This window comes from Sorex araneus, chromosome X (genome assembly GCF_027595985.1).
Source record: "Sorex araneus isolate mSorAra2 chromosome X, mSorAra2.pri, whole genome shotgun sequence".
In the NCBI taxonomy this organism is placed as follows: Eukaryota; Metazoa; Chordata; class Mammalia; order Eulipotyphla; family Soricidae; genus Sorex; species Sorex araneus.
The window spans coordinates 308,185,360-308,198,805 of record NC_073313.1 but is presented as its reverse complement, the minus strand read 5'-3'; the positions used below and the strand labels follow the sequence as shown (position 1 = coordinate 308,198,805).

At 49.4% G+C, this 13,446-nt stretch overlaps 1 protein-coding gene across 36 annotated transcripts in view; it reads right to left on the bottom strand.

Annotated features, from left to right (window-relative positions):
• Nucleotides 1-11,919, bottom strand: part of MAP4K4 (mitogen-activated protein kinase kinase kinase kinase 4) — a 141,093-nt gene extending 129,174 nt beyond the window's left edge. For 29 of the 36 annotated variants that reach the window (XM_055123243.1, XM_055123245.1, XM_055123255.1 and 26 more), the window contains exons 1-2: nucleotides 11,654-11,918; nucleotides 11,169-11,234 (exon numbers count right to left, since the gene is read on the bottom strand). In XM_055123243.1, the coding sequence (XP_054979218.1) occupies nucleotides 11,169-11,234; nucleotides 11,654-11,710 (123 nt within the window). In that variant the 5' untranslated portion in view covers nucleotides 11,711-11,918. Of the gene's footprint in view, nucleotides 1-11,168; nucleotides 11,235-11,653 lie in introns of all 36 variants that reach the window. The other 7 variants (XM_055123254.1, XM_055123244.1, XM_055123278.1 and 4 more) reach the window with 1 other exon arrangement.
• Nucleotides 11,920-13,446: the final 1,527 nt, after the last annotated feature.

The following is a 13,446-nucleotide window of genomic DNA, read 5'->3' as shown; positions in this document are numbered from 1 at the left end:
CAGTCCTTTGCCCGAGATCTTAAAATCAAAGTCACAAAAGCTAGCAGGCAGTTACATAAAGAGGGTCAATGAAGTAGATTAGCACTCTCTCTCTCTGCTCATCAGAGTTCAGCGACTGTCTGAACCAGAGAGAATTAAGTTTCTTTCTTTATTTTTACTATTTAAAATGTGTAGCTTTTTTAAAACATCATGGTTAACACTTCAAATACATGCAGTTTTTTTTTTAACTAATCTTTCAGAGAGCATTCAAAAGTCTTTCCTTACTGAAAATCCATTTTTTATTTATTTACAGGGAGATGTACATGGTAATTCTAAGAGGCTACTCCCAGATCAGTGTTCGGGACCACATGCTGGCAGGGATCAAGCCCAGTCTCCCACATGAAAAGTATATACTCCAGCACTCTGAACTTGCTCTTGGGCTAAGTTTTAATGTATTAATTCACACATAAATAATATGTATGGTTTATTATATGGTGGGAGGGATGCTGGGACCATTGGTGGTAGAAAATGGGCAATGGTGGAGGGATGGGCACTTGACCATTGTATGACTGAAGCGCAAGCACAAAGTATATAAGTCTGTAACTGTACCTCACAGTGATTCACTAATAAAAAAATTTTTAAAAAACACAATATTTATTGTTTGACTCAATATTTATTGAGCCAAACAGTAGCCTGTACATTGAGACCATATCAAAACACCAACCATCTGTGAGAAGTGAGGGTTAAAGAGTTACATCATATTGGGAAGATGAAGTGAATTTTGAACTCCATTTCCACAACTTCCATATGCATAAGCATGCCTTGAATCTTGTTTAAGATGAAAGTTTTGTGCCAGGGGAGAAGTCAAGTTATCATGAAAGATAATTCAATTTGATCTCAACACAGTTAGGTCCCTAATTAAAGAATTGTAAGAGTAATTCAGAACAAATATTCTAGAAAGACTACTTAGAGCAAATGAGTTATTTTCCCACCCAACATAACCAAGTACTTAACTTGGATACATCCTTGTGATGGAAGATAATAAATTTTGTCTTTTTAAATGCTGGTGAGCCAATACTTTCTGCTTAGGGTAAGGAAAACTCCCATTTTTAGCATCACATGGCAGCGACCTGTCTATTAAAGGACAGAATCCACCCCCCAGGGCTGGGGGAAACTGAGATGGAAAAACTGGTTTGGCCTCGTTCCTGAGTGCAGTGACTTCAGTCGTGGTGAAAAGTCGGTCTTTACTGTGAGAAGACTTTATACGTGTTTGGAAAGTGACAGAGTCACAGGGATGACTAATGACAGGGAGGTAAAGGCTCCAGGAAGTAGCAAGGTACCTGGGATCACTGGAAAGGGATGGGTATGTATGGCCTGACAAAAGGACACACAAGCTCATACTCGCCTCCCTTTCACAGAGGTGCTTAGCTGGGTTCCAGCTTCTCTTCTGCCAGAATGGCTGGGGTGCCAGGCCAAAGGGCATCCACATGAGATTCACAAGAGTCAAATGCCAAAAAATCAAGGTAATGGTCTTGATGGACTGAGCGAACAAAACAAACATGTAATCCTCTGGGGAGCCATCGAGCATCTGTGGATGGAGCTCCCAAAACTATGCAAAGTAGAAGGAGCCACACGAGGCCACACCATGCACCATTATTCTACTTACATGAGACATTTGTGAAAAGGCAAATTTACAGATGGAGGAAACAGACCAGCAACTGTCCAAGACATCTGGGATGACAAGGAGTTCAACCAGGCAGGGCCTGCAAAATCTTGCTAGGGTGCTGCAAGTTTCTAAGACCATTTGTGCCAAGCGCTGAATTACAGTAAACTTACTAATCACCAGTGAAATGTAAGATAGAAATGGGTGAATCTCTTAATACATAGAAATATCTCAATAAAGCTGCTTTTAGAAATCTGATGCAGAGCAGAGCGACAGTACAGTAGATAGGGTGCTTGCCTTGCATGCAGATGAGCTGGTATTGGTCCCAAGCACCTTATCTGGTCTCCAAGCACCGCCAGGAATAATTCCTGAGTGCACAGCCAGCAGTAACCCCTGAGCATTGCTGGGTGTGGCCCCAAAACAAAAACAAACAAAACAAAAACAAAAACAAAAATATTGGATGCACCAATTTTTCTATCTTCTGCAAATCTGTTCTGAACCAAGTCATCCCTGAGACAGTGTCACTCTCCATCTACCCTTGCTTCCATCTCTTCACCCGCACCTCCCCATGCTTACATCATGTGCAGAACCATCACAGAGAGAAGAAGCTAGCAGAGGCGCGACTTCACGCCTGTTTTCATTTTGGTATTTGCGGTTTTTGTTGCTGCTGTTGCTGCTGCTATATTCTGAATCAAGACAGGTAAATATGGGAGTGAAATCTTAAGTTCAAAATCAAAGACAAAACTTCTGATTACTTTCTGATCTAGTGTGCATGAGTCACAGGGGTAGGTGAGGGGCCAAGCTCCATAAAAATTACTACAAGGTGAGCAAAAGAATCAAGAAACAAAGGCAATGAACCCTTGTATCCAGTTCTGATGAATGAGCAGAAGGGCGGGTCACCTGACCAAAGAAACTGCTATATGCAAAGGTCTCCAGAGAAGCCGCGAGGTGAGACCATCTACCCCACAGAATCCTGAGATCTTACAGAGAAACAATGGAAGAGGTCAAATACTGAGCTAAAGTCAACAAGAGAGGTACTTACAGGCCTCCCACAGTCTAAAAACCCCAGAACACCCCACACCTATGAGAAATCAGGGTCTCATTCCTGAATACACTGAAGCAGTTGGGGGAGATGGGGGGACAAGATGGTTGGATGCTGAGGAAGCTCGCAGGCCAGCATGGGCTGAGCTCAAACCCTGATGCCACCCACACCCCATATACACAGCTGACAGCTGAGCCCAGATGGTCCCCAACAAGGAAACCCCACTGGATTCCAAAGGTACCTGGGGAGGCCCCTGAGTTTACTCTCAGTTAGCCCCTGAGCTAACTAAGTTCTGCACAGAACACAAATGCCAAGATACCATGAGCCAGCAAATACTGTTAAGAAAAAGTGAGCTTCCCAGAACATAAAATATGAACATTTCCAGATGAAAAGAATTAGCCAACCACTCGGATCAGCAAATGACACTCATGAAATCTAAGAACACAGGGGTTAAAAAAAAAAAATCCTAAAGGCTTCCCCAAAGACCTTTCAAACAGGTTCCTGTCCAACAACAGAGAAGGACCCTCACTGTTCCTGGGGGGAAAGTAGATAGTCAACCTAGAACATCTTTACCTGCTATCATCTACATCCCAGGTAAAAGGAGAAGAAAGAGTTATTCAATCACCCAAGGCCATAAGACCTTTGGGCCCCACGGCCTTTCTTAAAGTGCTACTGCCGAAAAATGTTTCAGGGAAAATGCAGACATGAACCAAACAAGATGCTGGCATCCAGGGCAATGCTGAAGTGCCAGATCCAGGAGGCAGCTCCATCAGGCCATCAGAAGAGGGACCAGCCACAGACAAAGTGGAATCAACAGGTAGGTTGTGGCAGGTAGTAAGTCACGTGGCATTATTTCAGTGCTTGCGGAAACTGTGGATCAAGACATGACATCTATCTTTTAGGCCATCTGAGAAGCAGAGAAATGGCAAGTACATACAAAACTCAACAATGGACAAAAGGAAGAGTGTTTGAGGCATGTAAGTGTACTGGCTTGCTTCTCTTAACAGCCATGGCACAGGCAAGACCACAAAACGCCAATTATTTGAACATACAGGTATGGTCCACTGGCCTGAGGGGCGAGTGCAAGCACACTTCAATGACTGTAGCTCTACAGCAGTGGTTCACGAGGACTATGTAAGAAAACAAAGTCAAGAAAGAAAGAAGGAAAGAAGGAAAGGAAGGAAGGAAGGAAGGAAGGAAGAAAGGAAGAAAGGAAGGAAGGAAGGAAGGAAGGAAGGAAGGAAGGAAGGAAGGAAGGAAGGAAGGAAGGAAGGAAGGAAGGAAGGAAGGAAGGAAGGAAGGAAGGAAGGAAGGAAGGAAGAAAGAAAAAATGAAGTCTCAGATCAGGAGCCAGGAAGCCAGCAGTGGAGCACGGGCATGAAGAGGGCACCACCGCTCCCATCTGTGAGTGAGCCCGGGCACCCACCAAACACTGCCATGGGCCTATCAGATAAGTACCACAGGACCCAGCAGAGCCAAGGGTGGCCTCTGGGGAGGGCCAAATCATGAAACGATCAAGAAATACGTGAGTACACGTGGCCACTAAAAAGCATCAAAAAGTGAAGCCTTTAGGAAATGTGTCAACTTTGATATGAGAATTTTAGTATTACTTAATTATAACCATGTATATTCACAGCTTTATTAAGTTCTTAAGGCCCTGCTTTATCTTGTGATTTAAAAAAAATAACTTTTTCAAGTCAATGTACAAGTTGTACTTTTCTTCTTCTACTTTTTTAATCTGTACTAGCGTCAGAGCAATAGTACAACAGGTAGGGGGCTTGCATTGCACGTAGCCAACCTGGGATCAATCCCTGGCACCCCACTGGGTCTCCTGAATGATCCCTGAATGCAGAGCCAGGAGGAAGCCCTGCGCACAGCTGGGTGTGGGCCTCCCCACACACAAAATAAATAAACAAAAATCTGGCAAGCACTTGATTGTTAACCATATCAGAGATACTCACCCAGGGCCCCACATCAGAGGACTTTCTCAACAAAGCACAAGACCACAGACATCAGAAGCTGGTCCCTACTTTCATGGGCAAAGGAGCCACTGGGCATGGACAAAGTCCCTACAGGAGCAACACCATTTTCCTGAACTTGCAAATGCAACAAATCAGTCAAAGACCTCACCAAAAGCATGACACACACGCAGGACACAGTGCCGAGGGTGTGGTCTGCTATCTGGGGTGCACAGGTGACAACGAACGACACCAGGGCCTATAGACAGACTCACCCAGCATGGCTCTCCAGCACCTCTCGGAGTGACCCCCAAGTACCTAGCAGCCCCTCAACGTCCCTGATGTGGCCCAAAAACAAAAGAGAAAAAGTTTCCCAGTTATTTGAAATGTAACATGTCTTTTGATTTCAAGAACAGGTTGTTACTTTGTCTATGTTTCACTTCACTTTCTCCAATTGTATTTGCAGTGAGTAGAAGCCCTGCAGCTGTGCAGAGCGCTGGGAGGGTCCAGGCACTGCCTATGAGCTGTGTGTAAACAGGATGGAAGTCAGAGAGGATCAGGACGTAGTCCATGGCACTTACTCCGGGCCAGGCCTCTTTCCGGAGACCCTTGGGTAAATATTGGCCTTCTTCCTTCCCCACAGGAGGGCACAGTGCTAACATGCAAAACAGGGTCCAGCCCTGAGTCCCCAGACAAAGACTGGCCTGTACTCATACGACCCACTGCTTTGCCCCAGGTCTTGCCTACTGATTCCTAAGTACCTCATGATGCTACAAATGACGAATATAAGAGTCTCAAAAGGTGCCAGCATTGAAGACCTGTCCGGTGTGTGCCTCCCAGCTAGGGGCTTCCCCCTTGAAGAACCTCCTCTCTCATTCAGGCCAGCGGGCTTTGCAGACTGAGCCACCTGCCCGGGAACATGGGTGTCGGTGTGGTCATCCACAGAACACCCCACACTCCCCCCTTGTGACAGCACCACTCTGCTCTCTCTCTCTCAACTAATGGGGCCTGGCAGAGCTCAGGGGTCACCATCTCATCACATCAGTGCTCAGAAGCCAATGACTGCCCAGGGTCAGAACCTGGGTCTGGCACATAGGAGGTGCATGCTATGAAACTGACCTTGCCCCGAACCCTTAAAGGTAAGAACATTCTAACCTCAGCAATTCCGTTTCCTACTATTAGAAACTAGCTTGAAACAACCAGGGTTAACTGAACAGACAGTAACAGTTAAGTACTACATTAGCAACAGGAGTAGTTACTCTGCAGTAACAAGTTCTAATAACTTGCAAGGACTTAACAGACAACTTACAAAACAATATGTACTATTTTACCTTATAAGAGAAATAAGTTTTTACACACTGACTTTGGGCTGGAGAGATAGCACAGCGGTAGGGCGTTCGCCTTTCAAGCGTTCGATTCCTCCGCCCCTCTCAGAGAACCCGGCAAGCTACCAAGAGCATGGCAGAGCCCGGCAAGCTACCTGTGGCGTATTCGATAAGCCAAAAACAGTAACAATAAGTCTCACAATGAGAGACGTTACTGGTGCCCGCTCGAACAAATTGATGAGCAACGGGATGACAGTGACAGTGACACTGACTTTACTTTTTTTTTGGGGGGGTCACTTCTGCCCCTGACTCAAGGGTTAAACATTGATTTTAAAAGATAAGGGGGTGGACTAAAATCAACCCTAAAATCGCTGCCAGGAGTTTGCTCTAGTAAGCCCTTGAATGTGACAGAGTCAAGGCCACACTGGGGACCATGGGCACCTTTGGATGGGGGGCTGGGTGTCTCTCAGAGCAGAGACAGCTTCTGCTCAACAGCTCTGCCTCGGCACCTGACACTCGTGTGATTAGTCTCATATACTGCGGCTGTCAGCCAGCCTTTTTAATGATTGGAATATGGAAAAGTAAAGCCTTATGCTAATGATAAGCAGCACAGGCATCATGAATACAATACAGCTGACAGAAAACCTGGGATGCTCTAAGAGGCAGGTTTTAGTTCAAGCAGCTATTCACAATCTGACCAAAGATTTACTAATAAAGGAAGGAGGGAAAAAGAAAACTGTAAATTCTTCCAGGGCAAAAAATTGAACCAGGGCATCATACGTGCAAGCCCTCCAGTCTCCAGAGAATTTTCTTAGCATGATTAATCCTTATTTCACCAGGTTCATTCAATTCCTGCAAAAGCAAGCTGTCTGCTCTTCCCAAAACAGCTCACAGAGATCTAGACAGCAGCACTGGACTATAGTACCCCCAGATATTAGCTTAGTATTACACCAACCTATAGAAATATACCTATGTCAAAAGAAGTCGGGGGAGGGAAAACAAAATACAAGACTGCAACTATACAAATGACCAAATATTTGCCACAATGTTTTAAGAAATAAGGGATTTAGCAGAAGCAATGTTAGACTTTAAATGTTCCTGATCCAGATACTGTCACAAAGACGTTTGAAGTGTGGTTGTTTTTTAAGGGAGCTACACACAAAAACCTTCAACAGGGCAGGCTTTCTACCTTAACTGCATCCAGAACCCTTCCAGCATGAGGAACTGTGTCACAGGACAAGCCTGGACATGCCACCCAGCAGCTCGCCCTTCTCTGAAGGAAACCACCAACTTCTACAAAACCCACCTGCCTCCATGGATAGGACCAGAATGCTCCACTCAAAACTTGCCTTTTGAGAAGCCCTCAAAAAAGTGTACATCCTCATGCCAAAATGTTAAAATGAATGATCTTAAGAGTCAATTTATAAGGCTTTATTGTTGTGCCCTTTCATACACTGGACCCCAGGGGACACCGTCAAAGGGCCACACAAATCTCGCAGAGAATGAGTGGCCTTCACAGGGCAACTCGCCAGGCACAAGGCCTGAGAATGGGGTTCAGCAGCCCTCCTGGCTCTCCAAGCCAAAGAGCCAGCCACTAGACTGCTCCGGCTGAAGTGCCACCCCAGCAGGCCCCCACACCCTGGAAAGATTCAGTCCCAAAAAAACTGCCAAAGGTCCCCCAGTGCAAAAGAAACCAACCTCCCTCCTGGCCCAGACACCCTCTCCCTGCAACACCAGCTTCCCTTCCCTGCTCCCCGGGCACTGTCCACCCTAAGGGCACTTCAGCCCTTCCGCTGCACTCTGACCTCTCCCCACCCCTCTGTGGAGAATAGGGGCCCACGTCTACAGAGTGCCTGGCTGGGACACACTCAGGCATCCTTTCTGGTACACGTCCTTACATCTGACTGTCCACCTGTCCTGCAGGACAGCAAGTGCCCAGGCTCCCTGGAGGGCTCTTATCCATCCTTCTTCTATTATCACTGTATCACTGTCTGTAGCACTGTCATCCCGTTGCTCATCGGTTTGCTCGAGCGGGCACCAGTAACATCTCCATTGTGAGACTTGTTGTTACTGTTTTTGGCATATCAAATATGCCACGGGTAACTTGCCAGGCTCTGCCGTGCGGGCAAGATCTCTCGGTAGCTTGCCGGGCTCTCCAAGAGGGACGAAGGAATCAAAACTGGGTCGGTCATGTGCAAGGCAAATGCCCTACCTGCTGTGCTATCGCTCCAGCCTTCTTCTATAATAGATAAATATCATATAATACACATGACTACAGGCTCCTATAACCCTGGTGCCCAGACCTTCAGCAGGTATAGTCAGATACCCACACCTTAGAGTGCATCGTTGAGTATAGCACCCACCTCCCAGCCCTTCCAGCACCACTGGGAAAGCCCCTATAAAAATAGGATTAAAAATAGCATATGACATGGAAACACTTCTGTACTGCTTTTAATTGTTCACCCACAGTCCCTGTGGATGGAAATAAGTCACTACGTCTACTCAACATGCACCAGATCCACCTACAGACACCTTGTTTAAAATGCATACTATGTGTATGCAATCTAGAACAGAAGTTCACAATTTTCTTTGCATTTTAATTTGAGGTATCTCTCCCTTATAGCTTTAGTTAAAAATAAATAAGTATCTCTAAATAGAATATACCATGTTCCAACACCATTTAAAAAAAAAAATTAAGTTATATACTACTCAATTAAATGCAGAGCATTTGCCATTTATTTTTGGTCAGAGATAAAGAAATTAGAACAAAAATCTGTTCTCACAAAACATATCATATCTCAAAAAATTCTCTTGCAACTTTGTCACTTCCCATTTTCAAAGTAAGCTACATTATCACTAAATATTGAAAGTTCAGGGCTGGAAATACAGCATCATAGAACATCTGCCTTGCACATGTGAACCCTGGGTTCAATTCCCAGCCCAGAAAAAAAGGGAAATAAGGGGGAAAAACTGTAATCACATTATAAAAGTATAATAATAAATCAGAACAGCAGATTGTTCGGCTTGATACTTTACCTGAAACAATGATTTTTATATCGTTAGTCACAGTTTTCCAAACTTTGATAATATTCACACTAATGAATGTTTAGCATCAATAAATGCTGCTACTGTGGTCAGTTTATCCAACCCCCACAAAAAAATCCATATGCAAGACATGTCAACAAGAATACTGTATAAACTCCTAGAAAGAAAGCAAATGTCTCTAGAAACTATGTATTTCAAGGAAGAAGAAAATGAAGACTGTCTCCATATCCACCAACTCTTAAACTGAACTCCCCTAGACTAGTTTGTAAGACTTAAGGAACTTCTTAAGAAGACATGTACATGACATGCAGGAATACGTAACACGGCACAGCTGATATTCAAAATCAGTTTCCAGTTATGAATGTGGCATTGTGATTACGCAAAAAGAGAGAATTATTTCACTTATGAGTGAAATAAATTATCTCCAGGCACCGCATTAACATAGGCCAAAGAAGAATGCACCAAACAAAACCACTGATCTACTCTCTCCTTGTGTTTAAAACTCTCCATGATAAAACAAACAAACAAACAAATAAAAAGCCTGCAAGTGAGTAAACTCTCTGTCTTGGTTTTGTCTGAGACCATATGCACTTTTTCCCACTTTTTAATTCCTCTGGTTTACAGAATTTAAGACTTTCTCCTGGACTGTAGAGACTTTGTGGTCTGAGCAGTGCCTCTACCAAAATACTTCCTAAACGGAGTGCTCAGCAAAAGGATTGCAAGCGCTTGAGAGAGAAGAGACAAAGTCAAAGAGGAAGTGAGGAGACGGTGAACTTAACCCTGAACTTGTCCAAACTGTTACCTCGAAGAGCTCCCTCTTAGAACCCGTGAGCACACACTCCGATTTCTTATTTCCTTTCTTTTAAAAAACAGACTGTCAGTTTCCAACTGACTTTCATTTCCCTGCCCTCCACTCACATCCACGCTGACCCAAAAGGAGCTGCAAACAATCCAGCTACTGTGTAAGCAGGTCCAAAACAAGCCCGGGCTAACTCACTAGGAAGAGCGCACTCCGGCCTCAGATGCAGTGGGGACCATTGGCTAGAAAAGACTGACAGCTGCCGGGGCTCCAGCACACACAGAGCCAGGAGACTGTCCCCATGCCAGTTACCAGGCCACAGCGGGAGTTGGACACAAACATCCCCAAACTTTTCCAAAGGGCCTCCCAACCCAGCAGGGCTGGGTGAACAGGGCAAACAGGGCTCCCTTTCAAATTCAAAACTGGCCCTGGCCCCAACAGTTAGCCAGGAAAACACATGCTGATTCACTTGAGCTCCCCAAAGCACACAGGCTCAAGTTCAGACCACAGAGCAGGAGGTCGGGCTGGGGAGCGGTGCTCCGGGATGGAGCCTGGAGCCGGCAGAGACAATAGAATCCACTCTGGCTCGGGCCTAAGAAACCCTCTGCACTCGGTTCCCACCGCCTCCACTCCTGCCCAGACAATGGCAATATCTCACCAGGCAAAGCTTCATCCTCCACTTCTCTCTATGCCCACCCGTGTCCCCAGCCCTAGGCGCAAAAAAACTCTCCAAAGATATTTAGCAAGGAGAAACAATTAGGAGAGAGGGAGAATCTATCTCAGAGGCTAGGTCCTCTAAGTCAGATGTTCAAGGCCTGCAGCTCTTTCATCAGCTCCAGATAGTGGCCTGGATCCAGGGCCCCTGGATTTGCCTCTGGGTGTACCCTCCCAAGTAGACCTTCCCTAAATTCGGTTGATTCACTGAGAGGGGAACCCGAGCGAGTGTTTGCTCCCCACCTGGCTCCCGCTCACTTCTGCTCCAATCACACACCTGTCAAACAGGTTATTCCTGGAATCCAGATTCTCTAAGCCTCGCACAGTGCTGTTCCAGATCAGCTCAGGAAGCCCAGATACACCCCCTCCCCGCGCGCCCCCTCCAAACTCCCCCCCACCCCGTCAACAGGATGCACGACGGGGAGGTCACACGTGGTCCAGGCGCCCTGGCCAGGAATCAGCGGGGACCAAGCAGTTAGTTTGGGCATTCCGGAGGAGGAGGCCGGCCACATCAGGGCTGGGTGGAACGGGTGGCGAACGTCGCAGTCGGGAACCAAGAGGAAACAACAAAGGCCCGGTGCGCGCTGCTGGACACGGACCCCGCCGCGCCCAGCCAACCCAGCAGCAGAAGCCCCGCACCCACCTTGTAGACTTGTCCGTAGGTGCCATTGCCGACCACCTCCACCAGCTCGAAGATCCCCGCAGGGTCCTGGGGAGGGAGGAGTGGGTGAGGGCGGGCCCGACGGGGGGCACCGCAGAACCCGGCCCGGCCCGAGGGGGGCGCTGCGGGGGGGGGGGTGTTGCCAAGGGGCTCAGGGGGCAGCAGAGAGGGTCGCGCCCCACAGTGGCCGGCGCGGTAGACAAAGGGTCACGGGGCGCGCCAGGGCGCGGCCCCCACTCCCGCGGCCAGCACTCCCCAGCGAACACCCCGCGCCCCGCACCCTCCGCGGAGCCCCCCGCGCCCCGCGACTCCCGCCGCCCAGCACCCCTGGCGAGCCCAGCGCCCCCCGCAGACCCCCGTGTCCCCGCGCACCCCCCGCGATCCTCGCGCCCCTCGGCCCCCCGCGGAACCCCCGCGCCCCAGCCCGCGCCCGCCGCCCCCTGCGCCCACGCCTCGCGGCCGCGCACCCGCAAGGAGGAGAGGTCGATGTCCACCAGGCTCTTCGCCGGGGAGTCGTTCGCCATCTTCCCTCCGTGCCCCGAACCCGAGACGCCCGAGAAATGTCGCCGTTGCGCCAAAGCGCGCGGGCCCAGCCGGGCCGCCGACGGCGCCGCTCCGGGGATGCGGCCTGCGCGGGCGGCTCCGGGGCGCGTGCGGGCGGCCGCTCACACCATGGCCGGGCCGGCGCCCCGCTCCGCTCCGCCGCGCCCGCCGCGCCCACGCCCGCACCGGCCGACCAGGCCCCGGCGCCGAGATCAGCGCCGAGCGCGGCCGAGACAAAGATGGGCGGGCCGGGGCGGGGCGCGGGGGAGGAGACTCGCGCTCGGGAAGCCCCGGCGCCCGCGCGCCGCCGCCGGCAGGAAGGAGCAGCGGAAGCCGCGCGCCCGGCCTCGGCTGGGTGGACGCGGGGCCCGGCCCGGGTGGTGGCCGGGCGGCCGACAGCCCCGGGCGCGGCGCGGGGCGCGGGGCGCGAGTCGGGACCCGGGGCGCCCCCCGAGGCCCCGCGGGTGCCCGCAGCTCCCGGGGCGCTGAGCCCGAGCCCCGTCCCGCGGGGCGCCGCGACGTACCGAGGCTCAGGCCCAGGCGGCCGCTCCGGAAAGCCGCCAGCCCGTGGACGCTCGGGGACCCTCGGCGGCCGGGGCACCCCGTCCTGCAGACCGAAGCTGCCTTCTGGCCCGCCGCTGCGCGCCCGGTGCCATGCAGCCCCGGGAAGAGAAGGGGGCACACCCCCCGCTGAGTTCCAGGCTCCTGTGAAACGTCGAAGGAGTTCAGGAGAAGATGCTCTCAGCTCTGGCTGGGACTGGCTGGGACATCTGGGGCCTCGCAGGATGAAAAGAACCCAGGGGCACCAACATTACCATCCTCCTTCTCGATTCTCATTCGATAGGCAATATCCAGGGCAACCCTCATATTAAGGATGAGAACATGCCCTGGATCTCTTTGCCCAAGTTACTGTTACTGTTGGTTCTTTATTTGGGCATGGGGTGAGGAGGTGAGGGTAATTTTAGTGTGTGTGTGTGTGTGTGTGTGTGTGTGTGTGTGTGTTATTTTTCCTCTTTGGTTACTAAACTATACTCAGGCCATGTGACAACCACTCTGCGCTTTGGGGACCAGGATTCATCTATAGTGCCGAGGAAGGACGTGCCCCAACGTGCTTCCTGCACTCTCTCTGTCCATTGGGCTAGTCTTTAGCCAGCTTCAGGTTTTCTAACTTGATGATGGTCCAGAAGCAGCGCATGTTGCATCTGGTGGAAAGCTAACTTGGAGTTTTGATCTTTTCCCAGGCTCGTGCACAATTGTCCTGTGATGCTGGGAGAAGAAGTACTAGGGAACAGAGCCGATATGCTGATATGCTGCAGCCTAACATCCTAAACTTCAGGTCCTGATTGCTTGTGGGCCTGCACAACCATTCTTTGGAGGGTCTCTGGAATTTTGTGATGGGAAAAAGTGTCCTAATACGCTATGACCAACAATGACTTCAGTTGACTGAATTCTGCCTTGTGTACTGCCTGGTATACAGCTGCCTGGGTTTGATCCCAACATCATATATGGTGCACCAAACACCACCAGTAGTGATCTCTGAGTACAGAGGCAGAAGTAAGCCCTGAGCACCTATTGGGGAAGCCCAAAAACTAATAAATAAAATTAAAAATCATCATCATCATCTCATCATCATCATCCCGTTGATCGTCAATTTTCTCAAGCAGTCTCAGTAACATCTCCGTTCGTCCTAGCCCTGAGATCTTAGAAGGCTCTCTTT